This window comes from Artibeus jamaicensis, unplaced genomic scaffold (assembly GCF_021234435.1).
Source record: "Artibeus jamaicensis isolate MK-2021 breed Jamaican fruit bat unplaced genomic scaffold, CSHL_Jam_final contig_685, whole genome shotgun sequence".
In the NCBI taxonomy this organism is placed as follows: Eukaryota; Metazoa; Chordata; class Mammalia; order Chiroptera; family Phyllostomidae; genus Artibeus; species Artibeus jamaicensis.
The window spans coordinates 19,647,237-19,667,764 of NW_026521924.1; the positions used below are offsets into that span (position 1 = coordinate 19,647,237).

Consider the following 20,528-nt stretch of genomic DNA (forward strand, 5'->3'; position numbering starts at 1 on the left):
CTTTTGCTTTCCTACCACTTTACTATCCAAACTTCTTCTTGAATAGTTTTGTAGAAGATTCTCTTGTATTTCCCAGATCTATATTGATAACACCTGAAAATGATAATGCCTTCTCTTTTCTAATTCCATTTTATTTCTTCCATTTCTTTTTCTTAGCTCATTGCATTGGCAAGTATCTTAGAGTAAGGTGACTTGGTGGACATGCTCGTCTTTTCTGGACTCTTCCCCTGTCAGGTGGCTTTTGTAGGCCTGGGCTCCTAGCAACTCCTCCAGACCATCTCTCCAGGATCATACACAAGGCTTGGCACATAGTAGGAATTTTGGAAGTCTTTGCCTAATCATAAGAGTGATTAGAAAAGGGAGTGGGGTCTGAAAAAACTCCAGCATAATGATGGTAATAGCTAATACTCATTGAGCAATTCCTATGTACCAGGCACTTTGTAGCTCATGTTTCCCCCATGACATGGCTAGTCACCTAGAAACAGTTACGCACAGTCTTGGATAAGAGGTACACTGAAGCCCTCTGTGGGCTGCATGGCTAGGAAATGGCAAGCTGGCCTCTGACTCTAGCATTCTGGCTACAGGCCATGACTCCTTCATGATGCTTCTTCCCTGCAGGGTCCAGCAGCATGGATGGCGATGGCGGTGGGGTGGGGGAGGTGCCTAGGGCACTGGGGTCTGTCAGCACACTGACTGGGCCACCAGAGGTGCGATGTGACACCATCTCCTGAACCTTGAGCATCCTGTTTCTGCTGCACTGACCTGCTGTGTGGCCTCAGGCAAAGTTCTGCCTTCTCTGAACCTTAGTCCCATCTACAAAGGGGGTTCAGTTCTAGTTCCCACTTCACTGTGCTGTCAGGACAGTTCAGTATTGACTGCTTGTCAAGTTCTCAGCTCTATGCTCGGCATTCAAGGCTTTGCTACCCAACCTCTGCTTCCTCTTGTATTGTTGCTTTTATTGCCTGTGATGGTAAAAGCAACATTGTGCCTTGTTTATTGAGCACTTATTCTGTGCCCTCTGCACACGGACTCTGTCGCTTAATTCTCAGGTGTCACTTAATTCTCAGACGTCAGGTTTCTTTGTATCCCCATTTTAAAGATAAGGAAACTGAGAGGTGAAGTGATTTGTCTAAAGATTTAGCTAGTAAGTAGTAGAGCCAGGACTGAAACCCAGGCCTGACTGGAGTCCTTATTCTTAACTCCTAAGCTCCTGGCCTCTCTTCCACCCTCAGAAGAGGTGGAAGTGATGTTCTTCAGAGTCAGGAAGGAGGGAGTGGGCGTGGCATGACTAAACAGCAGTTTTTTCTGGACTCTTCTGGATGTTGTGAGCACCTGTGTGCCTGGAGCAGTGTGGGTTGGGGAGGAGAACAGCCTGTGCAAAGGCCAGGAGGTGAGAGCCAGCGTGGCGCCCTCTGCAGGGGCCTGTGGGCGAGGTGGCAGCAGCTCTGACTGTGCGGAGTTGTCTGTGTGGTTTACAGAGATGCCCTGCTGGGAGGAGGGTACACCGGAGGGCCCACCCCTGCCCGCCCCCCAGGCCAGGATGAGGGGGGCCCGGCCTGCAGGGATGGAGATAGAGTGGGAGAGGATGCATTTGACAAAGATAGGGGGAGGATGGGAAACAAGCCCTGACAGTGATGTGGGCAGGGGGAGGGGCAGCCTTAGGGAGAGATGCCAGGTCAGGTTGGGACCCGCTGAGCATGAAGCACTGGGGACATGGAGGGGGCCACGCTGTAGGGCTGCATCCTCGCACCTCTCCTGGGTAGCGAGAGCTCAGGCCCTCTGTCTGGAGCTTGTGGTTGGAAGCAGCTCCCCAGAGGAAAGGGACTGCCTTCCTCTTGAAACCTCAGGCACCCCAGTATGGAGCCCCTACCACTTCCCCTGGGGCCCCCAGGGTCTATTTCTGCCTTGGAGTGTGCAAGTGGCGGGAGAGATGTGGGCTTGGCCATTCTCAAATGAGCAACTCATGGTGACTAGGCGTTTGGGCCCTGAGACGGGGTCCTGCCCTGAGAAAGGAGACAGAAGCCCAGGAGGACAGGCTCTCTCCCAAGGTCTCACAGCATGGTAGCGGCCCTGCAGGGACTGGATCCCACCCCAAATGCGCTTGTCCCTCAACCACTCTCTGCTTTGTCAGAAGCCCAAAACTTCCAGCTTTCTTTAGGAGTGCTTCCAGCTTTCTTTAGGCTGACTGGCCTACCCACTCATGGTGCTGTCTGCCAAGGGCGTCTGGCTGTTCCATGAGAGAGGGGTCCCGAGGGCAGCAGGTGAGGCCCATGAGTTCCTCCTCTGGACCCCATGAGCAACCCCCGATTCCTGCTGGCCACTGTATTTTCCTGCTCTCACTTCTTTTCACTCGCACCCTTGCTGTGTGATCTCAGGCAAGTCCCTCAAGCTCTCTGTGCCTCAATTTTCTCATCAGTAAAATAGGGACACAATTAGCGTCTGCCCCCTACGTTGTTTCGGGGATGCAATGAGTCAGTATTTGCCAGGTGCTTGTAGCAGGGACCAGCATAGGGTGCGGGCTCTGGGAGGGTTTGAATATGATACTCGTTCTCTACAATGTGAGGTTGCAGGAGCAAAGCAGGATGCCAATCAGGTGTCTGCGCTCTTCCATCTTTTATCTATTCAGCAGATATTTCCAGGTTGCCTTGTAGGGGCCTTGCTGGTCACCGGGTATATGGAGATGGATGGCTCTGGCCCTGCCTGCAGGGAGTTTATGGCCCAGGGCACTAGTTTACAGTCCCACCTTCATGGGATCCCAGAAAGAAACCGTGATCCGTGCACTTGCCTCACTGACTCTCCTGCAGCCCTGTGGTGTGGCACTGCTGCGACCTCCGGCACCAGAGGAGCAGCCTGAGGCTCAGGGCCCCGCACCATGGTGGTGGACAGGGATTCAAACACAGGTAGTCTGCGACAGGGTGCCGGCTCTTAACCTCCACCTGCCTGCCTCTCCACAGACATGTGTTACTTGTATAATTAGAATCGACCACAAAGCCCAACCCCCCCCCCCCACAAGAAACCAAGCCCCACAAACCTGCCAGCGTGGCAATAAGGGGCCCTGGACCACCTTTGCCAGGCTTTGAAAGGCCTCTTATACTTTGTCTGATGCTCCCGTGGAGAGTGGTCTTCTTGGTTAGTGTAAGAGCTCAGGGACCAGGAGCTCTCTTTTCCCTTTGCCCCCTTTCAAGAGGGAACATACATTAAGCTGGTGCTGGAAGAGCCTCCAAGGTCCAGTGCTGACTCTCTGTCTTGCCCCACAGCACATTAGCCAAGTACCCTAGCTCCTGTTCTTGGTTACCTCCAGTGACAGGGGGCTCACTCTTCACAATTTAGTTCATTGTAAAGAAAATCTGGGCTCTTAAAAAGTTCCTCATTCATATCTTTGCAAATTTAATTTTCTCTCAAAGTCCCACAAACAAGCCCCCTGTTGGGGCATGAGACAGGGCCTGGCCAGCCCCTCTCTGTGTCCCACCACAGTGACTGACAGAGGCCATCTGCACAGTGGGCCCTGCAAATGCTGTGCCAGGGAGAAAGTGGGCTGGGGGTAGGCTGCTTGGGACTCAGCCTCCATCAAGGCTGGGAATGCAAGGAACCAGGTCGTAAGTCCCACAGGACACCAACCATATGAGTGCTGATGGGCATCATGACCTCATTGGATTGGCTTGCCATAGAAATTGTCCATTCCTGTCCTCAGGCCCCTGGTCCCTCGGGAGGCACTGGTGATCCTTTGGGCTATTGAGCAGGTCTCCCCAGGGCCTCCCCAGCCCTACATTCTCTGAACTGGATGGACCCTAGGGAGCATCAGGCCACAACCCCATTGTGTAGCCCAGAGGGTGCAGGGACTGGCTGAGGTTTATACAGAGAGTGGGGTCACAGAGCTGGGCTACCAACCTGCCTGTGGCCCTGACCAGTCAAGGGGGCTTTTCCCCATTCATGGGTTCCAGAGGAAATTTGGGACTGACTCTGGGGCCTGCAGCACCCCTGGAGAACAGCCGGAGCCCACTCAGCCACGTGTCTAGAGCCACACAAGATCAGTGAAAGCTGACTTGGTAGAGTGACCTTCCGGGTTCCCAGCACTGTACTTTGCCTTAATTGGTTATCACAGTGACCCCGCCACATTCAGAGGAAGAAATGGGGAGCAGAGGAACGTTAGGTCGTTTGTCTGAGGTCACACAGCTGATGGGGGCAGAGCCAGGATCTGAGCTGGGGAGTCTGGTTTCAGACCCCCCCCCCCCCCCCCTTAACAGCCCAGGCCCTGTCCATCCCTGCTCACACTCATAACCTGCTTTGGGAGGGTGAAAGGAGATTTCGGGTCTGGAAGCTCTTGTCATCAGGCCTGCCAGCATCAGAGCCTGATAGATCATGACCTGCGAGTCACAGTGACTTCTCTTTCTGATCACACGCTCACAGTGGCCCTGAGAGTTTGCTTTATCGCGGCTTTGCAGATGAGGACGCTGAGGCCCAGAGAGGGGAAGCGACTTGCCTAGGGTCCCGCAGTGGGAAGAGGTGAAGCAGGGACTCTAGTCCACGACCCCTGACTCTGCACCTGGTGTTTGCTGAGACCCCAGGCTGCCTCCCAGGTCCTTCTGGGACAGCCCCTGTCTTCCACCAGGTGAGGTGATGACCCATCAGGGTTGCCAAGATGACGGAGCAGGGAGGGGCGGTGGGAGTTGGGGCCAGCGAGGACCTGTGGTTGGGGGAGTGGGAGGTGGAAGGGCAGGGCAGGGCAGTGGGCATCACTCGGGAGTTTGCAGCTTGGTTTTCTGTGCTTCCTGATCTCTGGACATGCCAGATTTCTGGCTCAGAAATCTCTTCATTCAGCTGTTTATCCAGCACCTACTATGTGCCACAGTCTGTGCTAGGTACTAGAGAAACGAAAAGCCCATGACAATAATCAAATACAATACAATAATCAAATCAAATATAATTGCACAAATACAAATTAAATGAAAAGTGGGTCGTGTGTTACTAAGGAGAGGCACAAAAGTCACAGAGACTTAAACCAGTGAAAGATTTGGAGAACACTTCCCAAGGAGATGACTTATGAACTGACAACCGAGGGAGGCATGAGTTACCCTGGTGAAGTGGTCACAGAGGAGCATGCAGGCAGAAGGGACAGCATGTGCAAAGGCCCTGGGGCTGGGGTGAGTTCCCACCCATCTCTCTTTTCAGCTGCCTGCTGTATTCCTAACTTGGTTGCAACTTTTCACACCGTTCTGCCTGGTGTTAACAATTTCATTTAGTCATGTATTCACTCAACAAACCCTCAATGAGCCCTCTCCTATCTGCTAATTGCCTGGGATATAGACATGACTCAGATACTGTCCCTGCCCATAAGAGTCAGAAGAAGTGACTCAGAGGGATGTGGGAGAGGCTAGAGCTTCTGATTATGAGGTTACTTTTGCACTTGGTCCTGTACCAAGGAAGCGTTTTATGGGTGATGACATGATTATTCCCATTTTACGAATGAAGAAACCGAGGCTCTGTAAAGCTAACTTACCCAAAGAGGTTAGTAACCCTCTTTGGGCCTCAGATTCCCTGTCTGTAGAATGGGTCAGGGTGGAGGCTGTCTAAGGGGCCCAGGCAGCCCAGCTGGCTCCCAGAGCCCCCTTTTCACCCCCAAATCCTCTCTCTTCTCTAGCCAGGACCATGGGCAGCAACAAGAGCAAGCCCAAGGACGCCAGCCAACGGCGCCGAAGCCTGGAGCCTGCTGAGAACACCCATGGTGGCGGCAGCGGGGGTGCCTTCCCCACCTCCCAGACGCCCAGCAAGCCGGCCTCTGCTGACGGCCACCGAGGCCCCAACACAGCCTTCCCTGCGGCCGCGGAGCCCAAGCTGTTCGGAGGCTTCAACTCCTCAGACACAGTCACCTCCCCGCAGAGGGCGGGGCCCCTGGCTGGTCAGTGGGCCTGGGAGAGAATGTTCCAGGACGCCTTTGTTCTTCCTGGCTGGGCCCAGGCTGCCGGGAGGGCTGGGTGTCCTGGGGCAGCAACACTCCCTTTCGGGGCTGCTGTTTCTTTTGCTCACTGAAGGGGAAGAGTCTATGGGTTACTTGGCCTTGGGGACTCTTGGGAGTTTCCTGGAGGCTGTGGGTGGGAAAGGCTTTACATCAGATGCAGAGTTTAAAGGGGTGAGGAGATAAAGGACTATAGGGGGAAGCAGACCTGGAGGGCCAGGGGGCTGCTCAGGGCAGCACAGGGACCAGGTTGGAGGATTTGCTCTTTGCCCTGGTCAGTCCAGAGAGACAGGTCAGGACAGGTGGCTGGTGTGTGGCAAAAGGGGCCGGGAAGGGCAGGGGTGTTGTGGGGGAGGTGGCGTACGGCGGGGGCGGGGTGGGGGGGTGTTGGGAGGAAGAACCAAAACTTTGCAGAGGCCCTCCTGTTGCTGAGGTGTGCCCCTGCGCCCTCTGCTGGTACTTTGAGGGTACAGCAGCCCAGGGAAGGGATGCTTAGAAAGAGGCAGATGTATGTGGTCCTGGAGACACACAGACACAGGACACTCACAAAAACAGCTGTACCCTCACCCAACACAGTCACAGGGAGCCACACATGCATGGCTACACACATAGAAGCTGCAACTCATGAAAATACACCCATGCAAGACATGTACATATGCTTAGCTGGAGATTGTGGTAGACACACACAGACCTTGCACACAGAGACGCACTCAGGGACACAGGGATACACCCTCCCTAGGCACAGACACATGCCCAGCGCAGATGCGCACAGATGTAAGCACGTGTACACATGTAGGCTCGTGATCCCGGATGAAGACACACATATAGTCTGGGGCCCTTCAAAGACACAGGAGGCAGATATATGCTTAGGAAACGTGCTCACGGATACCCACAGACTCACGGGCACAACTCACATGTGCAATGAGAACACAGAAACACAAAGACACAAGGACGATGCTTATGGGCCCCTGGGACAGAGACACATGCCCAAGGGAGACAACAAACCCACAAACACACCCACTCGTTTGTCCGGAAGACATTTGCTGAACCTCTGCTGTGTGCCAGGGCTCTGGTCCGAGGGCACAGCAGGGGTGTGGAGTGGACCAAACCCCCGCAGGGGAGAGAAGCAAAGCCGGGCGTGTGAGTGTGCAGGGCGTTAGAAGGTAGGAACAGAGTGGCAGGGAGGGGGTTTTGGCAGATGGGGGATGGAGGTTGTAATTAAAACAGGGGACAGAGAGGGCCACTTTGAGGGGACAGGTGCCTGCTGCTAGACTCTCCCCAGACACACGGAAGCTCCCAGAGAGAGAAGTAGAGCAGCCCCCTCTGGGGCGGCTTCCGCCACTCACCGGTTCATTCACCCCACAGTTGTTTCAGGAGCACCTTCAGCATGTCAGGCTCTGGGGACAAAACAAAGATGCCCGCTGGGGGGGGCATCTGGTTGTGTGGGGAAGACAGAAATGAGACTGAGAAGCCAGCATCACCCAGAGCCCAGGGGGACAGTCGGGCCTGAACAGCTGCACCTGCCTCCTGCCCGCCCTCACCGGGGCGCTCAGACACAGGGGCGCAGTCGCACATGTGCAGAGGCCACCTGCTCTGACTGTGACTGTGCCTCTGGGCTGGGCTGTGACGTCCTGTGGGAGACCAGTCCCCCGCTCCCTGGGGCACAGGATCCTTTTGTCCACCCGTCTCCGCAGCTGTGGTCTCTGCCATTCTGATATGCCCCTCCCTCTCTGCAGGTGGAGTGACCACCTTTGTGGCCCTCTATGACTATGAGTCACGGACAGAGACTGACCTGTCCTTCAAGAAAGGGGAGCGGCTGCAGATTGTCAACAACACGTGAGTGCCCCTTCCCTCTCGTCCCTGGAGACCCCATCCCTTGGCCCCAGTCTTGGGCCAGAGATGCTTCTGAGCATGAAGGGCGGCAGGGCCAAGCCCAAGGCTGGCTGAGGGCCAGGGAGCTGCCCCGGGGCCTGTGGGAGTGATGATGAGGCAAGTGGTGGTGCGTGGGGCTCCGGGAGGGTGCCTGGGACGGGGACCTGGGCTCAGTAACTGGTCAACAGGGCGCAGCAGCCCAGGTCCCAGGCTGCAGAGGGGCATGTGGTCAGGGCAGAACTGGGCCCTGACCCAGGACTACAAAAAGTACAGCCTGAAACTGGAGGCAGTGCCCACAGAGGTGCCCTCTTCAGTGACCTGGGGCCGGAGAGCGTAGAGCAGCCGAGTGAGCCAGAGCGTCCAGCTGTGGGGACAGGAGCCCACACTGGGAGGGCTAGGAGCCCGTGTTGGGACCCCGGTGGGAGATTGTCAGGATTGGGCATTTGGGTGAGATGGCAGGACCGGATGTGGAGGGCAGGACTCCCCAGTGGATGTCTGGGTCACCTCCAGGGACCCCAGCCTTGGGATGGGGCATCCTAAAGCCACAGTGGCCTATGGGAGCCCGTGCCAGACTCTGAGGCCTCCGCGGACAGGGGAGGGGTGGATGGGACTCCAGCCATGGGGTGGGGGTCCTTCTCCTGCCCCCTTCTTTCCCTGTGTGGGGTGCAGTGGGAGCAAGGCGCAGCACCTGTCATGGGGGGTCATATGCCCAGGGGTGGAAGCCAGCAGAGGGTGTCAGGGCGGGCTGGGTGGGGCTTGCTCATGCAGGAGTGCCAACAGGGCGGGACAGAGCCTGCACCTGCTGCATTGCTGCCTTTGGCAGCGCTTGCTGTGCCCTCCCCTCCCCCTGCAGCTTGGGGACCCCTCCCCCAATTCCTGCCCGCGCTTGCTTCCTCCAGCCCTCTCAGCTTCTTCCTTTCTCTGCTTCTCTCTCGCTGGCCCTTAGGAGGAAGGTGGATGTCAGGTGTGTACATACTTCGTGGGTGGGCTGGGTGGGGCGCTTTGCCAGTGGGGGTGGGGCTGGGGCTGCTGTCTGCATGTGGCCGTGGCCCTGCCTGTGGTCTCTGGCTCCCTTGGCTGCCTGCTCCAGCTCCCCAGCTTATGTCCTCACCGCCCCCAACCAGTTTAACCAGGTCCTGCCCTTCCCCCCAGGCTGAGAATGGGGAGGGTCCTCCCGTCACCTGTCGTTTTCTGTCACCCCTCCTCCTGGCTGTCCTTCTAACTCACCTGCCTTTCATTCCGACCCATCAGCCCACCTTAAGTGCCAGCCGCATGCACGGTCCAGTGCTGGCCCAGCGGGTCCGGGTGGGGAAGGCCTGGTCCATGCCTTCCTGGAGCCAGAGTGTGGCCAGGAGCCAGTCCCAGGCTGAGCCAAGTGGCAGGCAGAGGGTGGGGCCAGGGCCAGCCCAGGCATTTGGGCCTCTGCTGTGTGTCCCCCTGTGGTGGTGACCACAGGGACTGGGAGGTTCGAGCAGGTCTTGGAGGAAGAACAGTGAAGTCACGTGGCTGTGGAGGTGGTAGAAGGCATTCCCTCACAGAGGGTGCCGTGCTGGAGGGGGCTGGGTGCCTTTGGGGCCATTCGGAAGGGGCAGAAGGTTCTAGAGGATAGAGCAGAATGGGTCCGTGAGTGTCCTCGAAGGCCCGGCTAAGGAGCTGGACATCTCCAACCTCTCTGGGTGTGTTCACGCCTCCCTGCCCTTGTGCATGCTGTCCCCTCTGCCTGAAATGCCCTGTGTCCCACCTCTGCCTGGCGCACTCCTGTTCATCCCTCCAGATGCAGCTGGGGGCTCCCTTCTTTGGGAGGCAAAAGGGAAGAGAGGTGCCAGGTGCCGTGCCAGGCATCTGTAACCTCTGCCCTCGGATTTACTCAGCAGCAACCCCGCCAGTGCTGTAGTGATGCGGGGAGGGGCTCTCTCCATTTTACAAATGAAGAAACTGAGGCAGAGATGTGAAGGCCCTTGCCCAAGGTCACACAGCTACCAAGCAGCCAAGCCAGGGCTGGAACTCCAGCAGCAGCCCTCTCCCCGACTGGAGCTGCTCTCCTGGGGGAGGGGCTTTCCCAATGTCCCGCCCCCTCACGTGTCCCTGGCCTGATGTCAGTCCAGTCTTTGGGCCGTCTGGGCTGTCTGCACCTGCCCCCTTCGCCCTGGGGTGGGAGCACCTCGAGGGCTGCTCCCAGGTCTGCCACAGTCTGGGTCCCCCATCACTTGTCGCTCAGCACGTGGGGGGCACCCCAGTGGTGCAGGTGAACAATGTGAATGAACAGTAACAAAACACCACCGTTCATTGTGCTTTGTGTGTGAGCCAGGTTTCGAGCTGAGCGCCTTGCGTTGCATCGTTTTCTTTGCACTTCACCACAGCCCTGGGAAGTGGAAACTCATCTTTGCTCCATTTTATAAATGAGGAAACTGAGGCCCAGAGAGGTGAAGTGACTTGCTCGAGGTCCCACAGCCAGTGGTGGCAGAGGTGGGAGGGGTAGGCATGACCCACCGCCCTTGTGGGGGTGGGCTCGGCTGGGGTGCAGAGCAGCCAGGAGGAAGGGCCCCTGCAGGGGAGGGTACATCAGGCTGCAGGCTCAGAAGTACTGGGGGGAGTCTCAGCCAGCAACCGTGGGAAGGGCGGGTCAGGCTGGGCCAAAGACTGAGCACAGGGGCGCCTGCAGGGAAGGCTGGAAGCTGATTCTTCCTCTTTCACCCGGAGTTTGAGAGTTGCCCTCACTCCTCCTTCTGTCTACCCCTTTGCTTCCTCTGTCCCGAGGCGGGGGTGTTTGCCCCCCCCCCCAATGGAGTCCCATCGGTTGGCAGCCCTGGGCGGCAGTGAGGTGCTCTGTTTGACTGGAGGGGGGGGTGAATCGAGAGCCCCTCCTCTCACCGCAGTGCTCAGCGGCCCCTTTGCCCGAGAAGTTAGGTGGTGTCAGTGCGGGGTTGGCCTTAGAAAAGGAGGAGAGACAAAGGGACTGGGGGTGTGGGGGTGGGGGTTGCTTATTGGAAGCTGGGCCATCCGAATGTGAGGTGTTCATGTCTCGTACCCCACCCACATGCCCTTCCGTCGGTATTGCTTTGAGCTCATTATTGTCTAACCCCTGAGCCACTGCCCTAACCCTGCACTGCCCCAGTGAGGGAGGGACTGCCTGAGTCTAACCTACAGCTGGGCTGGGTGTCAGGGCGCTGGAGAGCTGAGGGATGAGCCCGTTTGCCACTGGGGTCTGGCCAGGGTTGACTGGGTCGGGGTCTTCCCAATAGGCTTGAGACCCTGCCCCCGAATCTTTATGCTATACGGCCCTGAGTCCTGGCATGCTGGGGACTCTGTGGCCCCCGGCTTGAGAAAGCCCTCTGGGGCCCGATGCCTGACTGTCCCGAGCCCTGGCCCTGGTGTTTGAGTCTCCTGGGGCCTTCTGGGTCTGACTCTGGGTTGCTCCCTGAACTGCCCCTTCTTCCCACCCAGATTCCAGCAGCTTCTTTGCGGGAGCTCTCCAGCAGGCACTAACCTCTGCCACCTTGCAAGGGATACCTTCCTGCCCTCCGTACTCCGCCTGCCCTGGCCTCACCCTGCCCTCTCCCATGTGCCACGTGCCACGTGCCCAGGCCTCAGGGCTCAGAAACTTGCCCCAGTGGGCCATGCCGAGCTGCCCAAGCCTGCCTGCCATCCCCACCATGCTTCTCGGACTGGTGTGTAAGCACCCAAATGGGTGTGTGTAACTTTCTAGTTCCAAAGCTGCCACATCCCTGATCTGCATACCTGCCCAGCCCGTTAAAAGGTTAGGGTCCAAAAAGAGGGTCCTGAAGCTCAGACAGGTGGGGCCAGCAGCCTAAGGTCACACAGCTTGTGAATGGCAGTTGGAATACAGCATCGTAGGTTGGGGACGTCTGGTCCAGGGCTTACTCCTCTGGCCACAGGCGGGAAGGTGAGGAGGGGTCAGGCAGGGAATGTCTTACTCTTCCTTCTCCCTTTTCCTTACCCATCGGATAAGGACGAGGCCCGGGGCAGGTGCCTAGATTAACCTGCTGTCGCTCCTGAGCTGACTTGGGTTGGTGTCCCTTGGCTGCCACCTGCGGAAGGTTTGAGACTCCCAGACCATAGTCTTGGGAAGATGGTGCTTGCAGGCTCCATCTCACGGGTGGGTAAACTGAGGCTCAGATGATAATTGTAGTAATTCGTGGGCCTGAAGCTGAAGCTGGCTTGATACTGACTGATTCACATTGCTGGGAGGGAGATTCTATGAAAAGGGAAATAAAAAGTATAATTTCCTTTTTAAAGATGAGGAAATCGAGACCCAGAGAGGGTAGGGTACTTGCCCAAGGTCACACAGCAAATCCTTATTGGAGATGGACTAAAAATACTTTTTGGAGAGTGGGAGAGAAGCACTATTGAGATACAGATTCAGTTGTTTTTCTTTTTTTTTCAGCCAAATCGAGATATTATACATTGAGTTCCTACTATGCCAGGTTCATACACATTGAGCACCTACTGTGGGCCAGGCTCTGTGCCGAGGGTATTTTATACCCTCAGAGGGAGGCATGGGTATCACCATCCTACAGATGAGGAAACCAAGGCAGGGCCAAGGTCACATAGCTTGCACTTGGTGACCTGGCAGGATGCCTGAGGTGGCCGACTCTGGCTCTCAATCTCTCAGACGCCTCTCCAAAGCTGGACCTCGAGTCCTTTAGTGAGATCGTGGTGCGCCACCCTCCCCGCCCTTGTGAACTAGAAGTCCCAGACCGGGCTGGGAGCCCACACTCAGTATGGGCTGACGTCAGGGAGCTGGTGGCTGTGCTGGCCAAAGTCTGGGTAGTGTCCGCAGAGCTGAACCCCCATGGCTTCTGGGGGCCCTACTTGGCCGGCCTCTGGGCACAGGCTCTGCTGGTTTGCCACTCTGAGTTGGTGGCTGGGGACTCCCTAGAGGCTGGTCAGCTTACAGACTCTGGCTTTGTCAAGCTGTGTTGTTTTGTACCCTCTGACCCAGATCTCGGCCCAGGGCCCTGCCCCCAGCCCCGCTGCCGCCTCCTCCGTCTGCCCCTGGCTTCCCCCAGGGTCTCTGAGCCCCTGTGGGCCTGGGGAGGCTGCAGGAGTCCTGGAGGCCTGCTGCATGTGGCTGTGGGCACTCAAGGGCCCTGGTTCTCACTCTTGCTCTGCCAGCGATTTGCCGTACGGCTGTGGGCAAATCACTGTCCCTTCTGTGCCTTATTCCTCCCCGTTGGTGAAATGAAAGCTTTGGACGGGAAGATCTCAGCTGTTCCCTTGCTTTGTAGCTTTGGGCAAGTCTCAGCCCCTCTTTGTGCCTTAATTTCCCCAACTCTACAAAGAAAGTGCTGCGTTACTCCAGCCTGGGTGCTGTGTGTCCTTGGGCTGGTCCCTCAACATCTCTGAGCCATGGTTTTCTAACTGGGAGGCTGAGGCCTGCCTTGTTCCCTCTCAGGGTGGCCTTGAGAGTAAAATGGGACAGACGAGTGGGGACACCCCGGGTAGGTGCACGACAGGAGTTGGATGGAGGTCCTGGGCAGGTGAGGGCTCCGTTCCTGCAGGTGGGCCCTGCCCCCTCTCCTGCAGAAACTGCCACGTGAACTGTGTCCCTGCTCAAAGGTGTGTCAGTGACGGTGCAGCAGTCTCAGCCACTCAGCCTCCATCACACTGCCTTTGCCTCAGTCCATCCAGAAGGACCCTACCCACTCTGGTTCAGCCTCACCCCCCACCCCCTTCCCACAGCTACGCCCCAGTCTGGGTGCTCACTTACACTCTCCCAGATCCTTGGAGAGCTCCACTAGCCTCATAGTCTCCTGGTTTCAACTTCTCCACCTTCAAAATGGGCTGAAGGATGTGAGGGGAAATTCAGAAGAGCCAGGAGCTGGGGTGCAGGATCAAATCCAAGCTGTGTGGCTGTTGGCAAGTGCCTTTCCCTCTCTGGGCTTGGCGATGGGGAGGGGAGCACATCTTGCTTGCTGCGTGTCTTCTCAGGGTTGTAGTGAGGTCCACAGGCATCCTTGGATTGGAAGCTCAGCGAGCCCTCAGCCCTTCTTATCTGGCAGCCAGGAGCCTGGGCCTGGCTGTGTGACCTTGAGCGGAGGCCTTAGCTTCTCTGGCCTCAGTCTTCCCATCTACACTGGAGGAATGGGTGGAACTGGACCCCATTTCCCAGGCAGCCCTTCCCATGGCCCCTGTGTTCCTCATGGACCCTTTCCCTGTTCCCTTTGGTTGCTTTGGATGTGTGAGGCCTCTGTGGCTGCCACCCTGTCCCCCACCCCCAGCACCGCCTGGCTGTCCTGCTCTGTCCCTCACTCTTTCTGCCTCCCCCTCTCACCACCCCCATCTCTGCCTCTTCTTTCCTGTTGGGCTCTCGCTTTCTCCTCTCTCCTCTGTGTCTCTGGACCCCCGCTCCAGCCAGACCTGGTTCACATTCAGATGGCTGCAAAGGTACTTCACCCCCGCCCGCTCCCACCCAGGCCCGGGGAACCCAACAGCGCGGGGAGCGCCCTCTGCCCTGCCCCCGTCTCCTCTTCCTCCTGGTGGGGCAATTAGTATAAAAGCGCCCTGGGCACTGGGGCTCTGCCACCTTAGCCACCCTCCAACATGATGTGCTGTGTGATTTTGGGCAAGTCCCAGCCCCCTCTGGCCTCAGTTTCCCCCATACATGGGCAAGCTGCAAGTGGAGGCCTGTAGTTTTCAGCCAAGGAGCCTTCAGGTGTGACCTGTGATTTGTGACAGAGGCAAGCGCTGTTCTAGTTTGCAGGGTTGGGCGCATGGAGTGTCACCGAGCCCCCAAAGGGCTGCCCCTGCCTCCACCCAGGTCTCACCAGCTCCCAGGATCGGGCTTCCGAATCTCAGGGCTTGGGGAAGCTTTGAAGGTCTGATTTGACATCCGTCTCGGGCAGGAACCTTCTCTCCTGTTGAAACTTGCTTGCTGCTCAGAGGCAAGGACCCCCCTACCTCACTCCCACGGCAACTCTTGGCATCTTCAGACGGCTTGGTCTCTCTGAAGGGAAGCAAGATGACTTCCCGTCCCAGGACTCTGTCCCTGTGAATTCAGGCCTCAGGCCAACCCAGGTCAGTCCTGCCACAGCCCTGGACAAAGGCCATCCGAGTCAGCTTCGGCCAGCAGGCATCTGGGCCAGGGAGAGGAAGAGTGCCAGGCCGGCGCGGCCTGGCAGGCTGTGAGTGCCCCATCCCACGGCTCCCTGTGCTCCACTCGGCCTCCAGGGCTCCCGCACAGCACCCCAGAGGACGGCGGGCTCCAGGGCCCACTGCTGATGACTCCCTGTCCTTTGTTCCCTCCCTCTCCCCCATTCAGAGAGGGAGACTGGTGGCTGGCCCACTCGCTCAGCACGGGGCAGACGGGCTACATCCCCAGCAACTACGTGGCGCCCTCCGACTCCATCCAGGCTGAGGAGTGAGTATGGGCGCTGGCCTCCTGCTTGCTCACCCTCGCTGTCAGTTCAGAGCTTCTCTCCGGGGCCGGGGTGGGAGGTTTGGCTGCCCAGGGCTCCGGCCGCATCCCAGGGAGAGGCACTGTGTGTGGACAGGAACCTGGGCCACCAATACCAGCCTCCTCCCTCCTGCCCCAGGTGGTACTTTGGCAAAATCACGAGACGGGAGTCAGAACGGTTACTGCTCAATACAGAGAACCCAAGGGGGACCTTCCTGGTGCGAGAGAGCGAGACCACGAAAGGTACGAGCACTCCCGCAGGCCAGCGGGGACTGTCTTTCTGTGGGCTGTTTGAGCGGGGTGTGGCGGAATGAATAGGAGTTTGGTGTATGGAGCGAGGTGGAAGGACCTTCCAGGCAGAGAAAATAGCAGGGTCAAGGGCGCAGAGGTGCATCTAAGGAGCACTAAGTTATCTCGTGTGGCCAGAGGTGCAGCAAAAGAGGACATTTAGCCTCTTGGGCCTCAGTTTGCTCACATGAGGAGTGGGCACAGGTCGTCAGGAGGACTGAAGGCCACACAGCAAAAGGCTTGTTCCCAGGTTGGGTGCTTATCCAATGGCCTCTCTTCTTCCCCTTCTACAAGGGCCTCTGGGGCTGGACTGGGTCCTGGGATCTGGCTTTGTCCCAGGGACCCCTTCCCCCCAGTCGTAGCCCCTGTTCTTTTGTCCCTTCCCCTGGCCCGAGAATGTGTAGGTATCACCCATATCACCGCTTTCTCTCCAGCCCCTCTGCAAGTGGGTTGCAGGCGCCCCGTCACCATGGCAACGAAGCTGGGCCACTTCCTGCGGGCCTGGGGCTCAGTGGGAGATGGGAAAGCAGATCATGCATGTCACACATGTGCATTTATGAGCGGCCATGTAGCTGTGCACTCCATGTGTGAATCCAGGCCTGTGTGTACATGTGGGATTGGACCTGCCTGTTTGTTGCTGTGTGGCAGTGAATGGTCGTGGGTGCGTCCTCACTCCTGGGGGCCTGGGAAGTGTGTACCTTTACTGTTGCATATTCGGTGCAACCACGGGTCACAGGCAGGCCTGCATGTGTGCAGGGATGGTTAGGGCTTGACCTCAGGGTCAGGCCTGTGGCTGCTTTGTGTACAGGGCCTGGGCCATCTGCAGAAAGTCACGGTTGCCCCCGGCAGCTTTAGGGACCTGCGTGCTGGTTCCAGTCCCAGCTCGGTGCCTGACTGCTGGGGGACCTAATGCCTAGCTCCTTTCCCCCTCTGGCCCTCCTTTCCCCTTTTTTACACAGATTTTTAACCCCTACCTGAGGACTGTCCAGAGGGGTCTGTGGGCCACAGGGACTGGGCTTCTAGCACGCCACCTGTGCGCTGCCTCCCAAGAAAGGCTTTCTCTGTTCCCTGGAGCTTCTGCCCCCACTGCTTCGCCTCTGGGGCTCAGCCTTGTTCCCTGACGCTGCCGTCTTTCGGGCTCAGGTTAACAGAGTCTCCTAGCTGGGCCTGTTGGGCAGGAGGACGCTTTTCCAGGCTCAAGGAAAGCAGGGAGGTGACCATTACGGCTGGCCCAGCTGAGTGTTAGTGCCTGCAGGTCACGCGCAACACCTGGGCTCCTGCCCATGTCTGGCCCAGCTTCTGCCAACCACCGGCTCCTGCCTGGGCCTGGAGCCTTCAGGAAGTGATAGGGGACAGATAGTGCTCCTGAGGGCAGACCCAGAGGGGGGATGCAGTTAGTCCGGGGACACACAGCTACTTGGGGCCATTCCTACACTTCCAGCAAACATTTATTGAACACCTACTGTGTGCTAGGCCTTCTTAAGCATACTGTTATTGAATCTTCACAGCAGCCCTGGGAGTAGCCCCATTGTGCAAAGGAGGAAACAGAAGCCCAGAGAGGGCAAGTGACCTGTTCAGGTCACACAGTAGGGACGCTCACTTGGGCTTCCCAAGTCTTGCCAGGGCCAAGGGTGCGTGGCGAAGCTTTCCAGCCAGGTGCCCCTTTGCTGACCGGGCCCTGTCTCAGTGGCTGCCCCAGAGCTGGGTGCTGAGAGACAGGTCGGACCACGCCTGGCACTGCCCTGGGCCAGGGGCTGCGGACCTGGCTTCCCCCCACACTCCCATGTCTGACAGAACTGTGCTAAGTGCTGTGGCCCGTGGAGGCGAGCGACCGGTGTGGTACTCACAGCTCCCCTCTGGCCCTTCCCTGCAGGTGCCTACTGCCTCTCAGTGTCCGACTTTGACAACGCCAAGGGCCTCAATGTGAAGCACTACAAGATCCGCAAGCTGGACAGCGGCGGCTTCTACATCACCTCTCGCACCCAGTTCAACAGTCTGCAGCAGCTCGTAGCCTACTACTCCAGTGCGTGTCCCTCTAGCCCGGGCCTCCAGGGACGGGCAGCTGGGCCAGGGGAGAGCGGGCTGCCTGGCCTGGGGCTGGGCCCTCCGAGGGCACTGGCAGGGGGTATCTCGGCCTCAACCCCAAGGACAGGGGTTTGGGGCCAAAAAGGGCTGGGGCTTCAGTTATGCTGAGGATGCGTGGCTCCTGCCCCACTCCCCCATTGCTTTTCCCTGCCCCTTCTTCCCCCTTCCCTGTCTCTTCCTTCCTCCTCCCTGTGCTCTCTTCCTCGTTTCCCCTCAGCCCTCTCCCCCCACTACCCCTCCTCCTTCCTCTCCTCCTCTGCAGCTGGCTGATGAGGAGGGGGGCTGCCTGGAGGAGTGAGCAGGGAAGGGAGGGGGCACGTGCTGGTGTCATTTGTCTCTGCAGTCCTAGTTCTGGTCTGAACTGGTTACTGGGAGTGGAGGAGGGGGCGGCCAGATTGCCGCAGAGAAAGAGAGACAGACAGACAGAGGGATGGAGGGCTGGTGGTGCTCACCCGCGCAGCCCCTGGGTGCTACAGCGAGGCTGTTCTTCTGCGTGCTGAGGGCCGCCCCCGCGGACTGAAGCGTCTTGGGCCGTGTGAACCCATGCGGCGGGTTTCTGTGGGTGCCTGTGTGGTTGCGGTGTGCAGCTCTGGCCTCTGTGTGCAGATGTGGCCTGTCCTGGGAGTGTGCTGCTTCCCACCCCACACATCCTCTGTCAACCACACCTCCTGACTCCCTCTAGGATCTGCCACTTCTCCGTCCCCTGGGCCACCACTGCCATTCATTCTGAACCCTGTTTCCCCATATCAAAACCTTCCAGGGGATGTCTTGGAATCTCAGGATAAGGATCCCAGTACGGTCTCTGAGGCCTTGGGTGGTCTAAACCTGAGGCCGCCTTCCCCCATTAACTTCCCCGTAGCCCCCCAGCCTCCTTCCAGCTCCTCCCACCCAGCAGCTGTTCCTCCCTAAGGGCCTTTATGCGGGCATGAGGCCCTGTGCCTTTTGGTTGGAGTGCTGCTGCCTTGTTAACCACTCACCCTCCTGCAGATTCAAGCCCAGTACCACTTCCTCTGGGAAGGCTTCCAGGACTCCATCCAGCCCACCCGCTGTTTCATGCACAGCCCTCCTCTGTCACACATGTGGTTTTGGGAGTTGATTATGGGAAGTTGGGCTCCCCCTGAACCTTAATCTCCCAGAGGCCAAGGTTCCACTGGACTTGTCCCCACTGTGTCCTGGGCTCCCACCCAACTGGCTACCCCTTAAAGTCCGATGAATGAATAGGTGAATGAGTCGGTGAGCAGATGCATGAGGCAGCGTGAGCCTGTGTGAGGGGAGGGGCATGCACACAGGTGTAGGTGCTCCGCCTCAAGGGCATCCTGTGTGTCCCCGAAGCCTATGTGCGTGCACCGTGTAGGTCTGTGCACATGCACCCCAGGCCTGAACCCCACCGCCCCATCTCCCTCTTCAGAGCATGCCGACGGCCTGTGCCACCGACTCACCACTGTGTGCCCCACGTCCAAGCCGCAGACTCAGGGCCTGGCCAAGGACGCCTGGGAGATCCCCCGGGAGTCACTGCGGCTAGAGGTCAAGCTGGGCCAGGGCTGCTTCGGAGAGGTGTGGATGGGTAAGTCCCTGCTCCTAGCACTCGGAGCAGAGCCAGGCAGGTGTTCATCCCATCTGGCAGCTCCAGGCACCCTTCACCCTCCTCTCCTTTTCTTCCCAGAGCCTCCTGCACCTCTGTTAAACCGTGGGCCCTCTTTTAAATATGGAGCTCACCCCAGAGCTGGCGCAGATGGGGTGTAGCCCTCTCATGCCTCTGCGGAAAAGATGGGCATCACATCTCCCCAGTGACTTGCTGAGTGGTCCAGCCCAGTTTACTCTGAGCCTTGGTCTTCCCAGCTGTAAAATGGGGGACGGGGTCATAGGACCCGCCATGGGGCTGTGCAAGAACAGTGGCCCAGCGTATGCCCGCACTCTGGCTCGTGGCCCTGGGGAGAGGAGCCTCATTCCGTGGAGGGCAGGCCTGGCATGTCCTGGGCCTGTTAACAACTCCTGTCTAACCCCGGAGAAACTGCAGGATACTTCTGGAAAACAAGCACCATGCCGCCCAGACAAAACTCAGGCCCCCATCCACTGGTCTCTGCTGACACAGGAATCGTGGAGGGGTGGGGGAGGCAAGTGTGCCAGGGGTAAGCCTGTGGCTCCAGGGAAGGGATCACAGTGTCCTGTCTTCGAGGTGTTCATCTGAGCAGTGGTAGTCCCTTGGCACTGCTGTCTCCCCTTTTCTCCCTCAGAGGAAGAGACGATGGAGGAGAGTAGGGAGGGTTCCTGGGTGGAAGGCACTGCAGGGAAAAAGGCCTGAAGGCTGGAGTTCAGGCCACGTGGGGGACAGAGGCATTGGCATTGAGCTGGGCAGAGGGGAGAGGGATGAGAAGCCAGCTCCTAGGCACAGAGGCATCGTGAGGATGCGAGCCCAGCCCGCAGAAGTCCACCCACCAGCTGCAAGACTCACATGCAGCTTGGGGGTGCAGTTGTCAGCGGGGAGGTACTTCTTCCCTGATGCTCCAGGTAGCCTCAGGAAGTGCCAGGTGCATATCCCCAGATGGGCTGTGCCCGGAGGGCTTGAGCCACAACCCTCAGGTGGGGGCCCAGAGCCTGGGAGGAATGAGCCCCAGGACGCTCACCAGGGAAGCCTCAGCTCTGGTTTATTCATCTGCTGAGGCACCTTCTTTGGGCTGCTGGGAAGGAACGTGGTCACCCAGGAAAGAGCAGTTGAATTGGAACCATTGGTCTCCCACCCCAGGCGAATGTGCTGCTTTTTGAGACATTCCTAATAGTCGTAGTTCTGATGGCAGCTACTCTTTCCTGAGCAGGTGCCAGAGATTCCTTTAATCCTCGTGGTAGTCCCGGGAGCAGTGTCCTGTCCTTGTGCCCATTTTACAGACAGGAACTCTGAGGCTTAGAATGGCCAGG

General features: G+C 58.1%; 1 protein-coding gene across 3 annotated transcripts in view; it reads left to right on the plus strand.

The window, feature by feature from the left end:
- Nucleotides 1-20,528, plus strand: part of SRC (SRC proto-oncogene, non-receptor tyrosine kinase) — a 54,096-nt gene that overhangs the window by 28,851 nt on the left and 4,717 nt on the right. For 2 of the 3 annotated variants that reach the window (XM_037164500.2, XM_037164502.2), the window contains 7 exons: nt 4,443-4,609; nt 5,639-5,896; nt 7,690-7,789; nt 15,108-15,206; nt 15,382-15,485; nt 17,404-17,553; nt 19,024-19,179. In XM_037164500.2, the coding sequence (XP_037020395.1) occupies nt 5,647-5,896; nt 7,690-7,789; nt 15,108-15,206; nt 15,382-15,485; nt 17,404-17,553; nt 19,024-19,179 (859 nt within the window). In that variant the 5' untranslated portion in view covers nt 4,443-4,609; nt 5,639-5,646. The remainder of the gene's footprint in view (nt 1-4,442; nt 4,610-5,638; nt 5,897-7,689; nt 7,790-15,107; nt 15,207-15,381; nt 15,486-17,403; nt 17,554-19,023; nt 19,180-20,528) is intronic. The other variant, XM_037164501.2, reaches the window with a different exon arrangement.